Raw genomic sequence first — 17,577 nt, 5'->3', positions numbered from 1 at the left:
AAGGCTCTTGAACAACATTTATATAAGGTATACTAATTTAAAAATACATCAGTGTTCTATTTTCCTAAACTTTTTAAATTATAATACATGTTTATTTTTTAAAAGTAATTGTTTTTAAAGTATAAGTTGTGTAATAATTTTTAATTTACAGAACCTTATTGTGATCGTACAATTTAAACAAAATAATATAAGTATGTCATGAATGACTAAAGTAATAATTTTTTTTTTTACTAGTAAGCATGATAAAGTCTTTCAGTTTTGAATCAGCATGAGCATAGTATTGTGACCAGTGACCATAGCACTAAACAACCACAGCAAGAATCAGTAATGTAAAGAAACTATTACGAAAAAAATAAACAATTAATAATAATAATAATAATAAATTCAACTTATATAGCGCTTTTAAAGAACTCAAAGATGCTTTACATTATCGGGGGAAACGGTGTGAGACAAAGAGGAGACAGACGACACACACAGGCGCACTCTCATACATACACACGGACAAATGGGTACGGGGAGGGGGGGGGCTAGCAGTAGGCAGAGGAGAAAAGATGGGTCTTGAGGCAGGACTGGAATAGGGTGAGGGAATCAGACTGTCTAATGCCTTGTGGGAGGGAGTTCCAAAGTTTGGGAGCTGCCCTTGAGAATGCTCTGTCCCCAAAGCTGCAGAGGTTGGACTTGGGGGTGGAACGTAGACCAGCTGAGGTGGATCTGAGGGACCGTTGGGGTTGGTAGGGGGAGAGGAGGTCAGAGAGGTAGGGGGGAGCAAGTTGGTGGAGGGCTTTGTAGGTGAGGGTCAGGATTTTGTAGGAGATCCGGTGGGAGACAGGGAGCCAGTGGAGGTCTTTGAGTATTGGGGTAATGTGATGCCAGGATTTGGTGTGGGTGAGGAGTCGGGCAGCTGCATTCTGGACCAGCTGGGGTTTATTGATGGAGGTGGTGCTGATGCTGTAGAGGAGAGAGTTGCAGTAATCAAGGCGGGAGGAGATGAAGGCGTGAATGAGCTTCTCGGCAGCAGGGGGTGTGAGTGAGGGTCGGATCTTTGCAATGTTGCGTAGGTGGTAGAAGGATATTTTGACAAGTTGGCGGATGTGGGGATCAAGGGAGAGGGTGGGGTCAATTAAAATAACAAAGATCCTTGAAATAGTATCAGTTAATCCCCTATCTAGGCTACTCCTCTTTATCTGATAGAAGAACAGTGATCTCAGTGTGGAGGTTGAATATTCTCTGAACAGTTGATATATGCTTTCCTATTGAACACATAAAACTCCCTTCTCTGACACTTTTGGTCACTTTTGGACTTTTCTAGCTGGATGCATTTGATTAATGCCAAAAGTAAACCCTCAAGCTGTGCTGGGATGCCAGTATTCATTGAACTGCCTTAATCAAAAGCGTTAGCCTCCAAAGAAAGATTTTAAGCAAGAATTTATCTTGAATTAAGCCACCTATGCATTTAATCCCATGCAACATTTCAATGTTGGAATTACAATGACAATACCCAAACCCATTTTCCCCTTCTCCTCAAACAGTTTCTCCAACCTCCTGAAGTATCTAAGTGCTCTCAGACATTCTTGATATTGAAGTCTCTGGAATGTCTTGGCTGTTATCTCAATTGCCTTTGCTTGGGACCTATTTATATTTGCACATTGGGGGCACGGTTACTAGTTTTCCAGACCTCAAATGTTACAGATGGTTACATCCGGTATATATTGTTGGTCATTGTTGTCTTTAAAACAGCCCAAACCCGTACCTCAAAAAAAAGTATGCAGCATTCTTCATGTTATAGCCAGCCATTCCAATAAAGATTATAGAATTTTGTTTAGCTGTGTCACAAATGATCCAAATCTGAAATTTGCTCTCTCTCGGAGGACACGACCAGATCAAAATAACACAAACACATTTGAAAAGAAAGATATCGATGGACGATTTGTTCTGGTCCGGGGGTATCTGCAAGGTGTTTTAGTCACTTTTCTTAATGTCTATGCTCCCCCAGGATCTGAATGAAAATTCTATAAACAAATCTTTGAATTGATAAGCTCTGAGGCCCAGGGCATCCTAATTTGCAGGGGGGGGGGGGACGACTTTAATGTCAGACTTCACATGACCCTGGATACTTCGAAATCTTATTATTCAGAAGAAAAGAAAACTACCAAAAATATAAAATTAATGATGGGAGAGCTAGGACTCTCAGACATATGGAGGGATTTGAACTCGACAAAGAGGGACTATACCTTTTATTCTCATCCGTACTCTGTCTATTCCAGGCTTGACTATTTTCTTACATTTCAAAGAGATTTATTTCGGGTGATAAATTGCAATATTGGGACCATGGACTTATCAGACCACGCCCCAATCTCTATGGATTTATTATTAGGTTCTGAAAAGAAGAGAACTATCTGGAGGTTAAACACAGTGATTCTAAATCAAATGATGCAGCAAATAAGGAAAGATATTAAAGACTATTTTGAGGAAAATGACAACGGGGAAGTTTCCCCACCGATTCTTTGGGATGCTTGCAAGGCCGTTCTTAGGGGGAAAATTATAGGCTAAATTGAAAAAGCAGAGAAAAGAAAAATTGGATCGGTTACAAAAAGAATTAAAAGAATTAGAGAATCTACATAAAAAGACACTGAATCAAAGAACAAAAATGGAAATAGATAGGAAAAAGAACAAAATAAATTAAATCTTGTCAAACGATATTAAAAGAAAGCTGATTTTTTTAAAACAAAGATATTATGAAGCAGGAGGAAAATTGGCTAAATTACTCGCTTATAAATTAAAAAAGCAACAAGCAGAAAATGCAATTTATAAAATAAAGGATCCTACAACAAATTCCATACACTGCAAAGTAGAGGATATACAACGATCATTTGAAACTTTTTATAAAAATGTATATACACAGCCCAAAATAGATGAAACGAAGATGGAAGCCTTTTTTTGACCTGATTAAACTACCAAAGGTGACAGATGAACAAAATGAGTGTCTCATTAGTGAAATTAAGGATCAAGAAATTAAAGAGGCAATATCAAATTTAAAACCTAATAAAGCACCAGGACCAGATGGTTTTCCTTCTGAGTGGTACAAGGAAATGAGAGATCTGCTGACCCCCAAAATGAAGAACACGTTTAACCATGTACTCAGGACTGGCATGACTCCTCCTTCTTGGAGAGAAGCTGTGATTTTTTTGATACCAAAAGAGGGTAAAGATAAACTTGAATGTGGAAGTTATCGGCCGATAAGTGTACTGAATCAAGATTATAAGATCTTTACCTACAATTTCGCAAAGAGGTTAGGAAAAATCCTCCCCCAAATAATAAGTTTAGATCAGACGGGTTTTATTCAGCAAAGGCAGACTCAAGATAACATTCGCCGAACATTACATGTGATTGATCATATTGTTGAAAACAACTCGAGGCAGTGTTATTGAGCCTTGATGCCGAAAAGGCGTTTGATCGAGTTAATTGGGAGTTTTTATATAGAGTTTTGGGGCAATTTGGATTTCATCAGACATCAGACATTTATTAAAACTATTCAAGCATTATACAATAGCCCAAAGGCAAGAATAAAATTAAATGGAGCCGTATCAAACTTATTCGGCCTGGAAAGAGGGATATACATTATATTTGGCAAGGGAAAAAACCAAGGATAAGATTTTACACTCTTCAATTGGCGAAGAATAAGGGAGGACTTGCACTCCCCTGCCTAAAAAATTATTGTATATCGGCCCAATTGAGGACTTTGTATTGTTGGTGTAATCCTGATTACCAAGCGAGATGGAAAGAAATTGAAGGGAATATATCTGGGACAGTCCCAATTCAGACAACAGTCTTATTAAAAATTTGATGGAAACAGGTAATAGATAGATTAATTTATCTTTGAAATTATGGTTAAATATCATCACTAAGAGTGGCTCACTTGAAGAGATAAAGATTCTGGTGCTCCCATGACCTTGATTTCACCCCAAATAAATTGGATGCAAGCTATAAGGGTTGGGCTACTCGAGGCCTCTCCTCATACTGTACCTTTTTCAACAACGGGACATTGACTGATTTTCAGACATTGAAAAGACTGTATGGGTTAAATAATAGTGACTTTTTTAGATTTCTTCAGGTACGCCATCACATAAATAGTTCTATGTTAGAGAGTCACAAGGCATCGAAAACAACCTATTGAACGTTTTTAGAAGTGCCTATAAAACAGATTCGAGGCTTAAAGTAATTTCAAGAATATATAGAGGACTTCAGGAGGCTGAAATAGCAAGCACACATGAAACAAAAATGGGAACGCGAAACTAATAGCTGCATTCTAGAAGAAGTTTGGTTACAATATTGTGAATTTCAATGGAAGATATCGAGCTCAACCTTAAGGAGAGCGTTTGGCTGGAAGACTGTTAGTAGATTTTTTATTACACCTGCTCAAAAGTCTCATCATTCAGGCTCTTCCAGCTGCTGGAGGAACTGTGGCTCCCAGGTAGCTAACCACTATCACCTGTTTTGGGCCTGTCCAAAAGTAAATTCTTTTTGGCGTAAGATTTACACAGAATTAGTTACCATATTTGGTACAAACATAGTCTTTAAGTGGGACGAACTCCTGTTTGGTCTTCTACTTTCAACATCTACAAATATAAAAAAAAAAATACTTATTTGGAATATTGAGTGTAGCTGCTAGAAAAGCAATAACTAAGAAATGGCTTAAACCAGATACCCCATTATTAGAGAACTGGTATGATGATATTCCAATTCATTGTAAAAAGTGGAAAAGTTGGTTCTCATCATATATGTTTATAATTAAGTATGTTTATGTAAATGTCAGAGTAAAACCAAATAAAGGAAAAGGAAAATGAAGAAAAACAAAAACAAAATAACACAGACAATGCAATTTAAGATCAAAAAATAGTTTTATTGTGGTACATTTCACATCATATTGTATGATTAGAAAGAACCCATCAAATGAAGTTCTTTACTCAGCTGCCTCTTTTCCCTGTAAAAACATAAAACAATAAATACATACAGTACATACAATATGTGCCTGCATACACATACTCTCTAAAGCTTTTGTTTATCGTTAATTTTATGAAGCTTAACGCTATAATGGTAATTTTTTTCAGTCATAACTAAAGTATTGTGTGATATAAATTAAAGTAAGAGGAATTTCGTTTGATTTAATTTTAATTAAGCTAAATTGTGTATATATTTACCTTGCCAGAGTCACGGCTCTTGGCTCTCAGCTTGTTGACCTGTGACTCTGCAATGTCAGCACGCTCCTCGGCCTCCTCCAGCTCATGCTGGACCTTCCTGCACTTGGACAGATGAGTGTTGGCCTGCTCCTCCTGAAAAAACACAGAGATTGACATTTGTTAATGTCCTAAAAGACAAAAGGTCTGCTTTGTGTGAAATAAATCTGCCACATTATCAAGTTTTCAGTGATGAAAAGGAACAAGTTTTCCTTACCGCCTCCTCAGACTGCCTCTTGTAGGCCTTCACCTTGAGCTGCAACTTGTCAACCAGATCCTGCAGCCTGGTAACGTTTTTCTTGTCCTCTTCAGTCTGTGGAAGTTTATTTTAAAGTAAAATATAAAGTACATCTTGACATCTTTTTAGTAATAAGTTAAATCAACATAAGTTGATTTGTATGTTAACTTTAAAAGTGACTGTACCTGATAGGTGAGCTCCTTCACCCTCCTCTCATATTTGCGGACACCCTTGACAGCATCAGCTCCACGTCTCTGCTCAGCTTCAACCTCTGCCTCCAGCTCACGCACCTTTGAAAAAACAGAATATTCATAGAATATTTAGAATCCATATATTTTCCTACATTTGTTTGACTGCGCAAATCTTAACATAACTTTCTTACCCTAGACTCAAGTTTTTGGAGCTGCTTCTTGCCACCCTTCATGGCCAGGTTCTCAGCCTCATCCAGGCGGTGCTGTAGGTCCTTTACAGCGACCTCCAGGTTCTTCTTCATCCTCTCCAGGTGAGAGCTAGTATCCTGCTCCTTCTTCAGCTCCTCAGCCATCATAGCAGCCTAAAGGAGACAGCATAAAATACTAATGAGAAATATCTTGAAAAAACACATTGGAGTAGAAGTAAGACCAAATTTAATTTAAACCTACATCAGTGATGGCCTTCTTGGCCTTCTCCTCTGCATTTCTTGCTTCCTGAACAGTGTCATCCACTTCACCCTGGACCTGGACCAGGTCAGACTCAAGCTTCTTCTTGGTGTTCAGAAGGCTTGTGTTCTAAAAGTTGAAAAAGATTTAGTCATTTAATTTATCATGTGCCTCACGTTATTTAGAATCTAATTTGATTTTTTAATTATTGAAGAAATGATTGGGTTTGTTCACCTGAGAGTGCAGAAGTCCAACACGCTCACTGGCGTCCACAAGCTCCTGCTCAGCGATCTTGCGGCTTCTCTCTGTCTGTTCCAGAGCAGCTCTAAGTTCCTCAATTTCAGCCAACATGAGACCGTTCCTGCGATCCACCATAGCAGCTTGTTCCTTGAAGTCTTCCTGGGCTCTGACAGCATCATCAAGATGCAGTTGTGCATCCTAGTGAAAACATTCCAGGAAAATATTCACATGAATGCCAAAATGTACCTGCACTGACCATAGTCTGTGCAACAACTGTGTGTTTTACAATACCTTCAGCTGTGCTTGCACATTCCTCAGCTGCTTCTGGGACTCAGCTGCCTGGCGATTGGCGTGGCTCAGCTGAATCTCCATCTCATTCAGGTCTCCCTCCATCTTCTTCTTGATTCTCAGGGCATCGTTCCTGCTCCTGACCTCAGAATCCAGATTGCTCTGCATGGCGTCAATCACCCTCTGGCTGTTCCTCTTGATCTGCTCCATCTCCTCATCTTTCTCTGCCAGCTTCCTGTCCACCTCACCCTTAATCTGGTTGAGCTCCAGTTGGACACGCAGGATCTTAGACTCTTCGTGTTCCAGAGTTCCCTGATGATGTCAAAGAATGAAATATTCATTTATGCCTTCAAACCTTTTATTGTACATTTGTCCATGATTTTTTTTTTTTTCATAAGATCTCCCTAGAATTTTTTTACCTCAGCCTCTTCAAGAGCTGTCTGGATCTCAGACTTCTCCGTCTCCACCTGCTTCTTGGTCTTCTCCAGCTCATGGATACTCTTGCCAGTCTCGCCAATTTGTTCAGTCAGATCAGAGATCTCCTCTGCAGAGAGATACATGTGTTTTATATCGTTAAGCCTTAAAATGTAAAATAGAAACACTTAATTCTACACACATGCGTCTAATACAATATTCGGTTACATAATATAAAACTCACGTTGCAGGTTCTTGTTTTCACGCTTCATGGTCTCCAGGTGATCCAGAGTTTCCTCATAAGAGTTCTTCATCTTGAACAGCTCAGTGCTGAGAGAACGAGCCTCCTTCTGTGCTCCCTCAAGCTCTGCCTGACCCTCCTCGTACTTCTGTTTCCACTCTGCCAACACCTTAATGTCACAGTTAATAGAGTTTAGTTGGTTAGCAACATCAAGACAAATAAATATATCTGTCATTGTTTGTATGGCCTGGCCACACAAAGTAAACAATGCTACCTTGTCAAAGTTCCTCTGCTTCTTGTCCAGGTTGGCAGCCAGACCATTGGCCCTCTCCACATCAATCATGAGGTCCTCCACCTCACTCTGGAGCCTCTGTTTGGTTTTCTCAAGAGAAGCACACTTGGAATTCACTGCCTCAATCTGTTCCTCAGCCTCCTGAAGGCGCTGGGCCAGCTTTTTCCTGTTTGGAAAAGGTAAGATTTGTCTCTCAGTCAAATTGTTAAAGTTACAAATACTTATTCCAGATATGTTTGCATATCTTAAATACAAATAATTTCATCTTTTTTAGAACCTAAATGAACATATGAAAGATGCTATATTCTAAAATGTATGCCCCAAAATAATACACTGAACACATTTAAAATGATTGGATACCATTGTTTAAATGCAAGTATTGACAAAAACAATGCAGTTGTCAGTTGAGTTATGCTAAAATGCTTCACTTCTGAACTGGCCATTTAATTGTTTGAATGTTACTCACTTGGATTCCTCAAGCTCCTCAGTGCGCTGGATAGCATCAGTTTCATACTTAGATCTCCACTGAGCCACCTCGCTGTTGGCCTTGGACATTCCACGCTGCAGTTCAGCTTTGGCCTCCTGCTCTTCCTCAAACTGCTCCCTCAGCAGATCACAGTCATGGCGAGCTGATTGCAGTCCATGGGCAAGAGCATTCTTGGACTGGTGTAAGAAATATTATTGAATTCACAAAATGTCCTCATATCAAATAAATAATACCAATACACACTTACTAAATGGTTTCTTACCTTAATCTCCTCTTCAGTCGTTCTCTTCAGCTCCTCAATCTGCTGTGTGAAGGCCTGTTTGCCTCTGGTCAGCTGGGAGACGAGAGCTTCTTTCTCTTCAATTTGACGGCCGAACTCACCTTGTGTGGAAGATATCACAATACATTAGTTTATGTTACGTTTCTCAATAACCTATAAAACATTTCATTCATGGATAACTTGTAGAGACCATTTTCTGTCATGAGACGAGCTTTCTGTGCATTTGAATCATTGATTTGACGGACATTTTCATCATTCTTAGTCTTCAGTTCGCTAAATTGGTCCTCAAGAGTACGGCACATCTTTTCAAGATTTCCCTAATGAGGAAAAGACAAATGAGAACCGTGATCAGATTTTATTTATAATGTTAATTACCTTATTTACAATTCTAATTTGTGTATTAAAATAGCATGTAATGCATTGTGTACCTTTGCTTTAGCAACGTTCTCCATGTTGCTGGAGAGGTCATCAATCTCCATCTTGTATTCACTCTTTTCCTTCTCAAGCTTCTGCTTAACACGCTGGAGGTTGTCAATCTGCTCTCCCAGCTCAGCAACGCTGTCAGCCTGCTTCTTGCGAAGAGCAGAAGCAGTGGCTTCATGCTGCAGAGTGGATTCCTCAAGGTCACGACGGACCTTCTGGAACTCAGCCTCACGCTTCTTGTTCATCTCAATCTGAGCAGCAGTGGCACCACCGGCCTCCTCCAGCCTCTCACTGATCTCCTCAAGTTCCCTGGAGAGGTCAGCTCTCTGCTTCTCAACCTTGGCACGAGCAGCGCGCTCAGCCTCAATCTCCTCCTCCAGTTCCTCAATACGGGCCTGTTGAATGTAGATGTAATGTTTTTCAGTAAACTTTCACTTTTAATACACAAAATAGGAAATGTATACAGTAATGTTTTGTGTAACACAATATGTCACCTGAAGCTCCTTGATCTTCTTCTGAAGCTGAGCACCCAGTGACTGCTCATCTTCAATCTTGCTAAGGAGCTGACTGATTTCAAAGTCCTTCCTGTGAGAGTGATAGTTAAAGTATAGAGTTCATGCAGTTGACCACAATTTTAAAAGAATGATTGTTGTACAAATTAAAAAACTATATTACTTTTTAATTTTCTCATCAGACTGCTGCTTTTCATTTTCAAGATCCATGACGGATTCCTGGGCCAGTTTCAGATCACCCTCAAGCTTCCTCTTGGCTCTCTCAAGGTCCATACGCAGCTTCTTTTCTTGCTCCAGAGAACCTTCAAGCTGTACACATAATATGAGTTTTTAATTATCATATTCAAGAAGAAACTTGCTTTGCCAATCCAAGTGTCTTTGTAAACTTACATCATCCACTTGCTGCTCAAGCTTGGTCTTGGCCTTGGTCAGAGTGTTGACTTTGTCTTCCTCAGCCTGCAGGTCATCAAGAGTCTGCTGATGAGCCTCCTGAAGGGCTTTCTTTTCCTTGGTCAGCTTAGCAACGCTCTCATCCTGAGAGGCCATCTCCTCGGTCAGGTTCTTCACCTAAGTGTGCAAGAAAGTACTTGTCAATAAATGGTAATTACTATAATTGTACTTGATCTGATGGACAGATTATTATTTGCGAACCTTGTTCTCAGTGGCATGTTTCTCCTTCTCCACTTTGGCCAAGGTAAGCTCCAGGTCATCAATATCCTTCTTGAGCTCAGAGCATTCATCCTCCAGCTTTCTCTTCTTGGCAGTGAGCTCAGCATTGATTTCCTCTTCATCCTCCAGTCTCTCAGTTGTCTCTTTGAGTTTGGCCTCCATCTGGATCTTACTCTTGATAAGTCCCTCACATCTCTCCTCAGCATCTGAGAGATTCTCTCCTTCCTAGTCCATTTTATGAAAATAGATGTTAGCACATTAACATTGAAAAACGTGAAAAAGCATAACTGCCTGTTGATGTGTACTTACAGATGCGATTTGCAGCTGCAGATCATTCTTCTCCTGCAGAATGGACACCATCTTCTCCTCCAGTTCCTTCTTCTTTGCCAGGGCAGCAGCCAAGTCAGTTTTCATCTTATCATAGTTCTCCTTCATATTTGACAGCTCCTTCTCAGTTTCAGCACTCTTCAGCAGAGGCTTGATCTTGTAGTACACCTTCATCCATGGCCAGTGTTTCACATTCATGAATGAGCGGATATTGTACTGGATGGTATATATGGCTTCCCTGCAGAGAAGAAGTAGCTGTTATGGACAATGTTGCTTGTCATCTTTCATATCATCATTCAGATTGAGCTGTTTTAAACATGCCTCCTCTCTGTCATCTTCACATATTCCTTTCTCATGACGTAACCACGGCACAAAGCCTGAGTCATGGTGACCAGAGATGACAGTTTTTCATCCCTCATTTCTTCAAGGGTACCCAGCAGACCGGCCTTGAAGAACACCTGAACAAACAAAAATTAAAAAATGAATGTAGGATGAACTCTGATAGCGAATACTTCACACCCTGTAAAACAAACAAACAAACAAACAAACAAGGATAATTTTTCGTTTAGTACGCAAGCATATCGGAAGCCTTTTTCACTCATATGTAGATACACTATCATTTTGCAGCTGTCTGCACCGGCTGTCTGCAGCTAAACTGCAGTTCACTGTGTAATGCTTCCTCTGAACAGAAAATTTCAGTCCTGCTGTGTGTTTAGTTCCGTAAGCTCTGTTAGCTCTATTAGCCCTGTGAGCTGTTAGCTCTGCCAAACACACGGCAGGACTCTGCTGCCCACCAGCTTTACAGACATGCTAACTTTATGACAATCCTATGCAATTTTGGGCAAAAACCATGCAGTTTGTTGAATGCAGTATAAATCTGTTATTTTCGGTTATTCTAAAAATGATGTGTTTGAATATTTCTGCATACTGGGGTCCCTAAACAGTCTTGGAATTGCATAAAGTTGGGTATCAATGTAAAGCTGAGACTCTTGTGGATCCAATGAGCCCAATTGTATTCATGTTTGATGATGTTAGTCCCCATAGTAGCCATTTCATACAGTGAGACCATTTTTTTTAGTAATTTGACCTTACTGTTTAAAATGACTTGTGGTGACCTCTAGGATAATCACAGCCTCATGAAACTTTAAAACCAGACACTAGAGACCATAGGGCAGTCAGTGTCTTAATGGTTTTCCTAGGTATATTGACAATAAGGGGGTTTCTGAGCAGTTTCCAGAACAGAAGTGCTCGCCATCAAATCGCCAAAAAATGAAATTCTTGCAGACATCACCTAATGCCAAAGTTCTAAGATTTCTAAGATAAAATTTCACAATTTATTTTCATGTTTATTTCTGATTCATGACTAGAACAACTAGACACACAGTGCTGAGCTGCATCTGCAATTTATATTCAGGTTCCCAGCTTTCAGATGATTTACCACTATGTGACATATACTGCTGACCTGCTATCTTCCCCTAAAGACCCACTGTTCCCCGCACCCCCCCAAAAAAAGACAAAAAATGGTCTATTGTGGGTCTCAAAGGGTTAACCGAAAAACAATCAAACACACTGGACTGAACAACTTAACCTCCTTGGTAATTATTCTTCAGTAAAATAAGGAAATCAAGTGCTTACCTTGGTGTGTCCGAATTTGTACTCATCATGAGGAACATCAATTGACCCAAGCAGCTTCTCTGAAGCCTTCTTGTTGTCAATGAACTGTCCGTCAGGGATGACACTGGCATTCAGTACCTTGTACCTTTAATGAGATAATTAATGGTCAGTGTGAGCATTTTATTTCAATAATCTGCATCAAAATGTTATTAAAATGTCCATTGATACCTCTGTTTGAAGTCAGCATAGATGATTCTGCTGGGGAAACCTTTTCTGCAGATTCTAATACCCTCCAGCACACCGTTACACCTGAGCTGATGGATAACCAGGAAGTTCTCCATGAGACCTGTAAAAAAGACATTTCATAACAACTTCTTTGAATAAATAGTCTCAGTTGAAGCGGCCCCATTTTAAGTAAACCATACCAACAAAGTGTCGAGATTATGATCTCTATGTACCTGGAGTCTTTGACTCATTGGGAATCAGGCAGCGCACAAAGTGAGGATGGGTGGCCCTCAAGTTAGTCATCAGCTTGCCCAAGTTCTCCTGTAGATGTAAAATGGTGACTTTTGTCATAAAATGCCACAATTGTGAACTTGACTGTAAACTGAGATATATAGGATAAATTTGCAAAGTTAAACCTTACCCTAAACTGTGAAGACACAGTCTGCATAGAACCACCCTTCTTCTTGCCTCCCTTCTTGGAAGCCTCTGTTGATAATTTTAAGTAGACATGCTTTTTTAGAACAACACATCAAATTTATATGAACACATGCTACTGTTGAAAACATTCAGTATCTATAACCTTAAAATGTGTTTTAGTTTACTGTGGAAACTATCATACCCTCAACGACAGGAGGATACAGAACAGGCAGCAGTTTCACTGAGGACTTCTGGTACAGCTGAATGACAGACTCATTCAGTGGATCCTTGTTCTTGTCCAGCCAGCCACCGATATTGTAGTCCACGGTACCAGCATAGTGCACCAGGGAGAAGTGGGCCTCAGCCTTGCCTTTGGCGGGCTTTGGCTTCTCAAATGCTTTGTTTTTGCCAAGATGCTGGTCATACAGCTTGTTCTTGAAGGATGTGTCTGTGGCCTTGGGGAACATGCACTCCTCTTCAAGGATGGAGAAGATACCCATGGGCTTGAAAAAAGCGGGAAGAAGTGTCATTAAGTGTTACATTACGTCAAATTAAGAACAATTACATATAATCACAAAATGAAGTGATTACCTTTTCAATCAGCTCGATGCAGGCAGCCAAGTCCATGCCAAAGTCAATGAACTCCCAGATAATACCCTCCTTCTTGTACTCCTCTTGCTCCAGGACAAACATGGTGTGGTTGAAAAACTGTTGCAGTTTCTCATTGGTGAAGTTGATGCACAGCTGCTCCAGTGTGTTGAACTGCGAGGAGACAAATACTCAGTATAATCTCTTGTAGGCAATAAGAATGATTCTGTCATAGAAAGTATTGGCTGGTCAATTGTTGGAAATGAAGCTTACATCAAAGATTTCAAAGCCAGCGATATCCAGGACACCGATGTAGAACTGCCTCGCCTGTTTAGTGTCCAACATCTGGTTGATACGGACGACCATCCACAAGAACATCTTCTCATAGATAGACTTGGCGAGGGCAGTCACTGAGTTCATCACCTAAATAAAAACAAGGATGTTATTTGATTGTCAGTCAATCATTTTGTAAAATAATGGATTACTAGTATTTTTAATTTGTGAGATAAATGAAACAAAAAATCCATCTAAGATGGTCCTTGACTTATTATGCATTATGCATTTAGCATTCAATGTGTAAAACTCATGGAAAATAGTAATAAATTGAACACTGACATTGCATTTCTTTGTTTCTAATAAATCCTGCACTACATTATTTTAGTAGAACTAACTAAATAGTAGAATATTGGATATTGATAATTTATGTTTACCTGATTTACAGTCTGTCCCTTGGTGACATACTCATTTCCGACTTTCACTCTGGGATAGCACATAGCCTTCAGCATGTCAGCCGAGTTCAGACCCAGCAAGTAAGCAACCTTGTCAGCCTCTGAAAATAGTTCAGTGATTTCCATCATGATATGAACAGAAACAAGTATGATTAAACTTTTTTTTACTGTTGTTCCCAAGCTATTCACTTTGAGCTGACATTAAATACTCACCCTCTGTGCCGTCTGGCTCAGCCTGCTCCTCACGCTGCTTCTGCTTGAACTTCATGTTACCATGGTGGAGGACAGCACCAGTATTCTTGTAGATGCTCATCTTCTCTTCATTAGTGAAGCCCAGGATATCAATAGCATTCTGAGTACAAAAGATGTGTCCACACAAAACATAATCATTGTAGAAAATGCACTTTTGATGTTGCATTTAATGCAGAATATATTTAAATATTTTGAAGTGAAGATCACTCACATCAGTGGCTTCCAGCTCAACTTTGTCATCAATGCTGGCCACAGTGATCTGACCCATGCTGCACATTGGGAAGTCGTAGGGGTTGGTTGTGATGAGTGCCAAATCTGGAAATCAAAAAAGGGTGAAAATGTTCATAACATTTTTTTCATATGAAAACTATAAGTATGTTAAACGTGCAAATTCTCAATCTGTTTACCAATCAGCTCAGGTTTGTGGGCGGTCATCATCTGATAGAAGATGTGGTAGCCCCTCTCAGCAGGAAGCTGGAATGTCACTCTAGACTTCTCCAGCAGATCTAAAAATATTGTTCGTAAGTCACAGCCCGGTCAATTGTCAATTCCAGTCATTTGTATGTACTTTGAGGATTGTTACTTACATGTCTCAATATCAGCACTAGCCAGTTTGCCAGTTGTGCCGAAATGGATTCTGATGAATTTACCCTGTTTGGAACAAAGGGATGTTTAATGTCCCTCCACATGGGCAATCTTTAACAAGACCTCTCATTTGTAGAAATCATTTCATACTTACAAAACGAGAAGAGTTGTCATTCCTCACAGTTTTGGCGTTACCATAGGACTCCAGCAGGGGATTGGCTGCAATAATCTGATCCTCCAGTGACCCCTATAATCCAGGTTTAGAATTTATTTTTGGTTAATGACTTTATTTTTCTCTGGAAAAAATATTCCTTAGGTAAAGATCCTTGAATTGTAATCATCAGTAACATACCTTTGAAGTGTCCCTCTTCTTGGCCCCCTCAACTGAGATTGTTGCAAAGTACTGGATGACACGCTTGGTGTTCACAGTCTTTCCAGCACCAGACTCTCCACTAGGTATGGACACAGATATATAAGTATTTGATCAAGATATTTGACTATGCTAAACACATTAAACAAATGTAAATGTAACAAACTTACGTGATCAAGACAGACTGGTTCTCCCTATCTGTTGAATCCAAAACAAAGGAATTAACTATGTTTTACTGCAACAGAAACCTCATAGTGACAAATTCTACATTGTTATAGTCATGACTTACCAGTCGCCATGAACTGATAAGCGTTGTCAGAGACAGAGAAGATGTGGGGTGGAGCCTCCATACGCTTCTTGCCTCTATAGGCACCTACACATTCAGCATCGTACACTGGGAGCCACTTGTAGGGGTTCACAGTGGCACAGAACAACCCAGAGTAGGTCTGAAAGTGATCATAGATATTCACCCGTTAACTATGTTTCCTACTAGTATAGCCATTTTCAATAGTTGTCTTTTCTCATAAAGCAGATTGTCTTACGTAGATCATCCATGCTGCATAACGCTCTTTGAGGTTATACAGCACAGAGGCTTCATTGAGATGGGTCATCATGGCCATGTCCTCAATCTTGTCATACTTTGGAGGGTTCATTGGAGAGACGTCAGCTTCTTTAACTACCTTTTCCTGTAACACAACATTTGTCACAATGAGAACTGATCATATTGAAAACCCAGTTGACTCTGACTTTACGATACCAACCTCCTGAGTGTCAAGGACTTTGACGGTGACTTTGTCACCATCTTTCTTGATGATCGTTCCCTTCAAGTACAGCTCCTTGACATCGGCCACGTAGCAGGCACTCTTGGCATCAAATGGTGCAGTTTGAGCCTCAATCCTCTCCCTCTCTGGTTTACGAAGGTAAATGGAGGCTTTGCCGTATTGGGCCATCTCCGCGTCCGTACTCATGGTGCCGGCTGATGTCTGTTAGATAATTTAAAAAGGAACTGCCAACATTATACCAATGTTTTAAGGGCATGTTATTAAACAGCATTCTCTAAATTCTGCTGAATAGTGAACATATCCATACTGAATCCATGTCTGTGTATCGTTACTGTACAGGTGGGCTTCAACTTTACTCAAAGTCCTTTTCAGACTTAGATTTTACTGAGAATAAATACTAACATATTGTTGTGTTTTGTCAAAATGTTTGGATGAATAACTCTAGACATGCAATGAATGAGACAAATTTTACATAAGTAGTAAACGCTTGTAAAGAAAAGTTAAACATTTGAAAGTTGTCCTTACCTGACCACCTCTATGTCAACAGTATTCACCAATCCTGTTCAAAACAGGTTTTATTGTTATTAAGTAGGTGTAAAACAAGTTTTACTCAACAAATGATTCTATTAACATAACTTATTTCTTTAATGAAGAACAAATTAAAATGGTCTCAAGATTAAGAGCATAAAGTCTTACCACAAGCAGGAACTCAGGTCTTCAGTGGCACACACGGTTGTGTTCTCAAGTAGCCTTTATATTGAATCAGGTTTTGATGACACAGTAGAAGTTAAATGTGGTATACACACCAAATGAGGTAGGGTAGCCTGGCAGGAATAAAACATTTTGGAATTGTATCAACTGATGTTTCAGGTTTCAGTTATTATGGCCAGGTCTTGATTTTTGCTTAATCATTACTTCAATTTAAGTTTATTTAAGGCTCTTGAACAACATTTATATAAGGTATACTAATTTAAAAATACATCAGTGTTCTATTTTCCTAAACTGTTTAAATTATAATACATATTTTTTTTTTTAAAAGTAATTGTTTTTAAAAGTACAACTGTATAATCATTTTTAATTTACAGAACCTTATTGTGATCATACAATTTAAACAAAATAATATAAGTATGTCATGAATGACTAAAGTAATATTTTTAATTTTACTACTAAGCGTGATTGAGTCTTTCAGTTTTGATTCAGCATGAGCATAGTATTGTGACCAGTGACCATAGCACTAAACATCCACAGCAAGAATAAGTAATGTAAAGAAACTATTACGAAAAAAAATAAACAATTAAAATAACAAAGATCCTTGAAATAGTATCAGTTAATCCCCTATCTAGGCTACTCCTCTTTATCTGATAGAAGAACAGTGATCTCAATGTGGAGGTTGAATATTCTCTGAACAGTTGATATATGCTTTCCTATTGAACACATAAAACTCCCTTTTCTGACACTTTTGGTCACTTTTGGACTTTTCTAGCTGGATGCATTTTGATTATGGCCAAAAGTAAACCCTCAAGCTGTGCTGGGATGCCAGAATTCATTTAACTGTCTCATTCAAAAGTGTTAGCCTCCGAAGAAATATTTTAAGCAAGAATTTATCTTGAATTAAGCCACCTATGCATTTATGCCCATGCAGCATTTCAATTTTGGAATTACAATGACAATAGTGAAACCCATTTTCCCTTCTCCTCAAACAGTTTCTCCAACCTCCTGAAGTATCTAAGTGC

The 17,577-nt window shown here is 39.3% G+C and overlaps 1 protein-coding gene across 1 annotated transcript; it reads right to left on the bottom strand.

Moving 5' to 3' along the window:
- Positions 1–4,879: 4,879 nt before the first annotated feature.
- On the bottom strand, positions 4,880–16,570 carry LOC141765842 (myosin heavy chain, fast skeletal muscle-like). The gene is made up of 41 exons (XM_074632091.1): positions 16,541–16,570; positions 16,370–16,403; positions 15,824–16,045; positions 15,605–15,748; positions 15,352–15,508; positions 15,233–15,260; positions 15,045–15,144; positions 14,847–14,939; positions 14,695–14,758; positions 14,515–14,613; positions 14,319–14,422; positions 14,069–14,207; positions 13,838–13,956; positions 13,401–13,550; positions 13,131–13,301; positions 12,742–13,042; positions 12,544–12,608; positions 12,356–12,443; positions 12,126–12,243; positions 11,919–12,042; positions 10,605–10,741; positions 10,266–10,521; positions 9,939–10,181; positions 9,678–9,854; positions 9,451–9,596; positions 9,270–9,360; positions 8,781–9,170; positions 8,543–8,669; positions 8,335–8,453; positions 8,052–8,248; positions 7,568–7,751; positions 7,297–7,462; positions 7,058–7,182; positions 6,642–6,950; positions 6,345–6,548; positions 6,114–6,239; positions 5,855–6,025; positions 5,658–5,762; positions 5,452–5,547; positions 5,199–5,330; positions 4,880–4,981 (listed from the first exon to the last, which is right to left on the bottom strand). Exons 3-41 carry the CDS (start codon positions 16,028–16,030, stop codon positions 4,961–4,963), a joined length of 5,793 nt encoding a protein of 1,930 aa, XP_074488192.1. The 5' UTR covers positions 16,031–16,045; positions 16,370–16,403; positions 16,541–16,570; the 3' UTR covers positions 4,880–4,960.
- Between the last annotated feature and the right edge of the window lie 1,007 nt (positions 16,571–17,577).

Source organism: Sebastes fasciatus, chromosome 4, assembly GCF_043250625.1.
Source record: "Sebastes fasciatus isolate fSebFas1 chromosome 4, fSebFas1.pri, whole genome shotgun sequence".
Taxonomy (NCBI): domain Eukaryota; kingdom Metazoa; phylum Chordata; class Actinopteri; order Perciformes; family Sebastidae; genus Sebastes; species Sebastes fasciatus.
This window is presented reverse-complemented; position numbering and strand designations above follow the sequence as displayed.

What these genes read in the sequence shown, in the direction of transcription:
- LOC141765842 (XM_074632091.1), bottom strand. Translation starts at nt 16,030, where the DNA reads ATGAGTACGGACGCGGAGATGGCCCAATACGGCAAAGCCTCCATTTAC. An exon ending in TAGTGCTGATATTGAGACAT is followed by an intron (nt 14,614 to 14,694) that starts GTAAGTAACAAT and finishes CAATATTTTTAG; the next exon opens with ATCTGCTGGAGAAGTCTAGA. An exon ending in CGACTGAAGAGGAGATTAAG is followed by an intron (nt 8,249 to 8,334) that starts GTAAGAAACCAT and finishes TTCTTACACCAG; the next exon opens with TCCAAGAATGCTCTTGCCCA.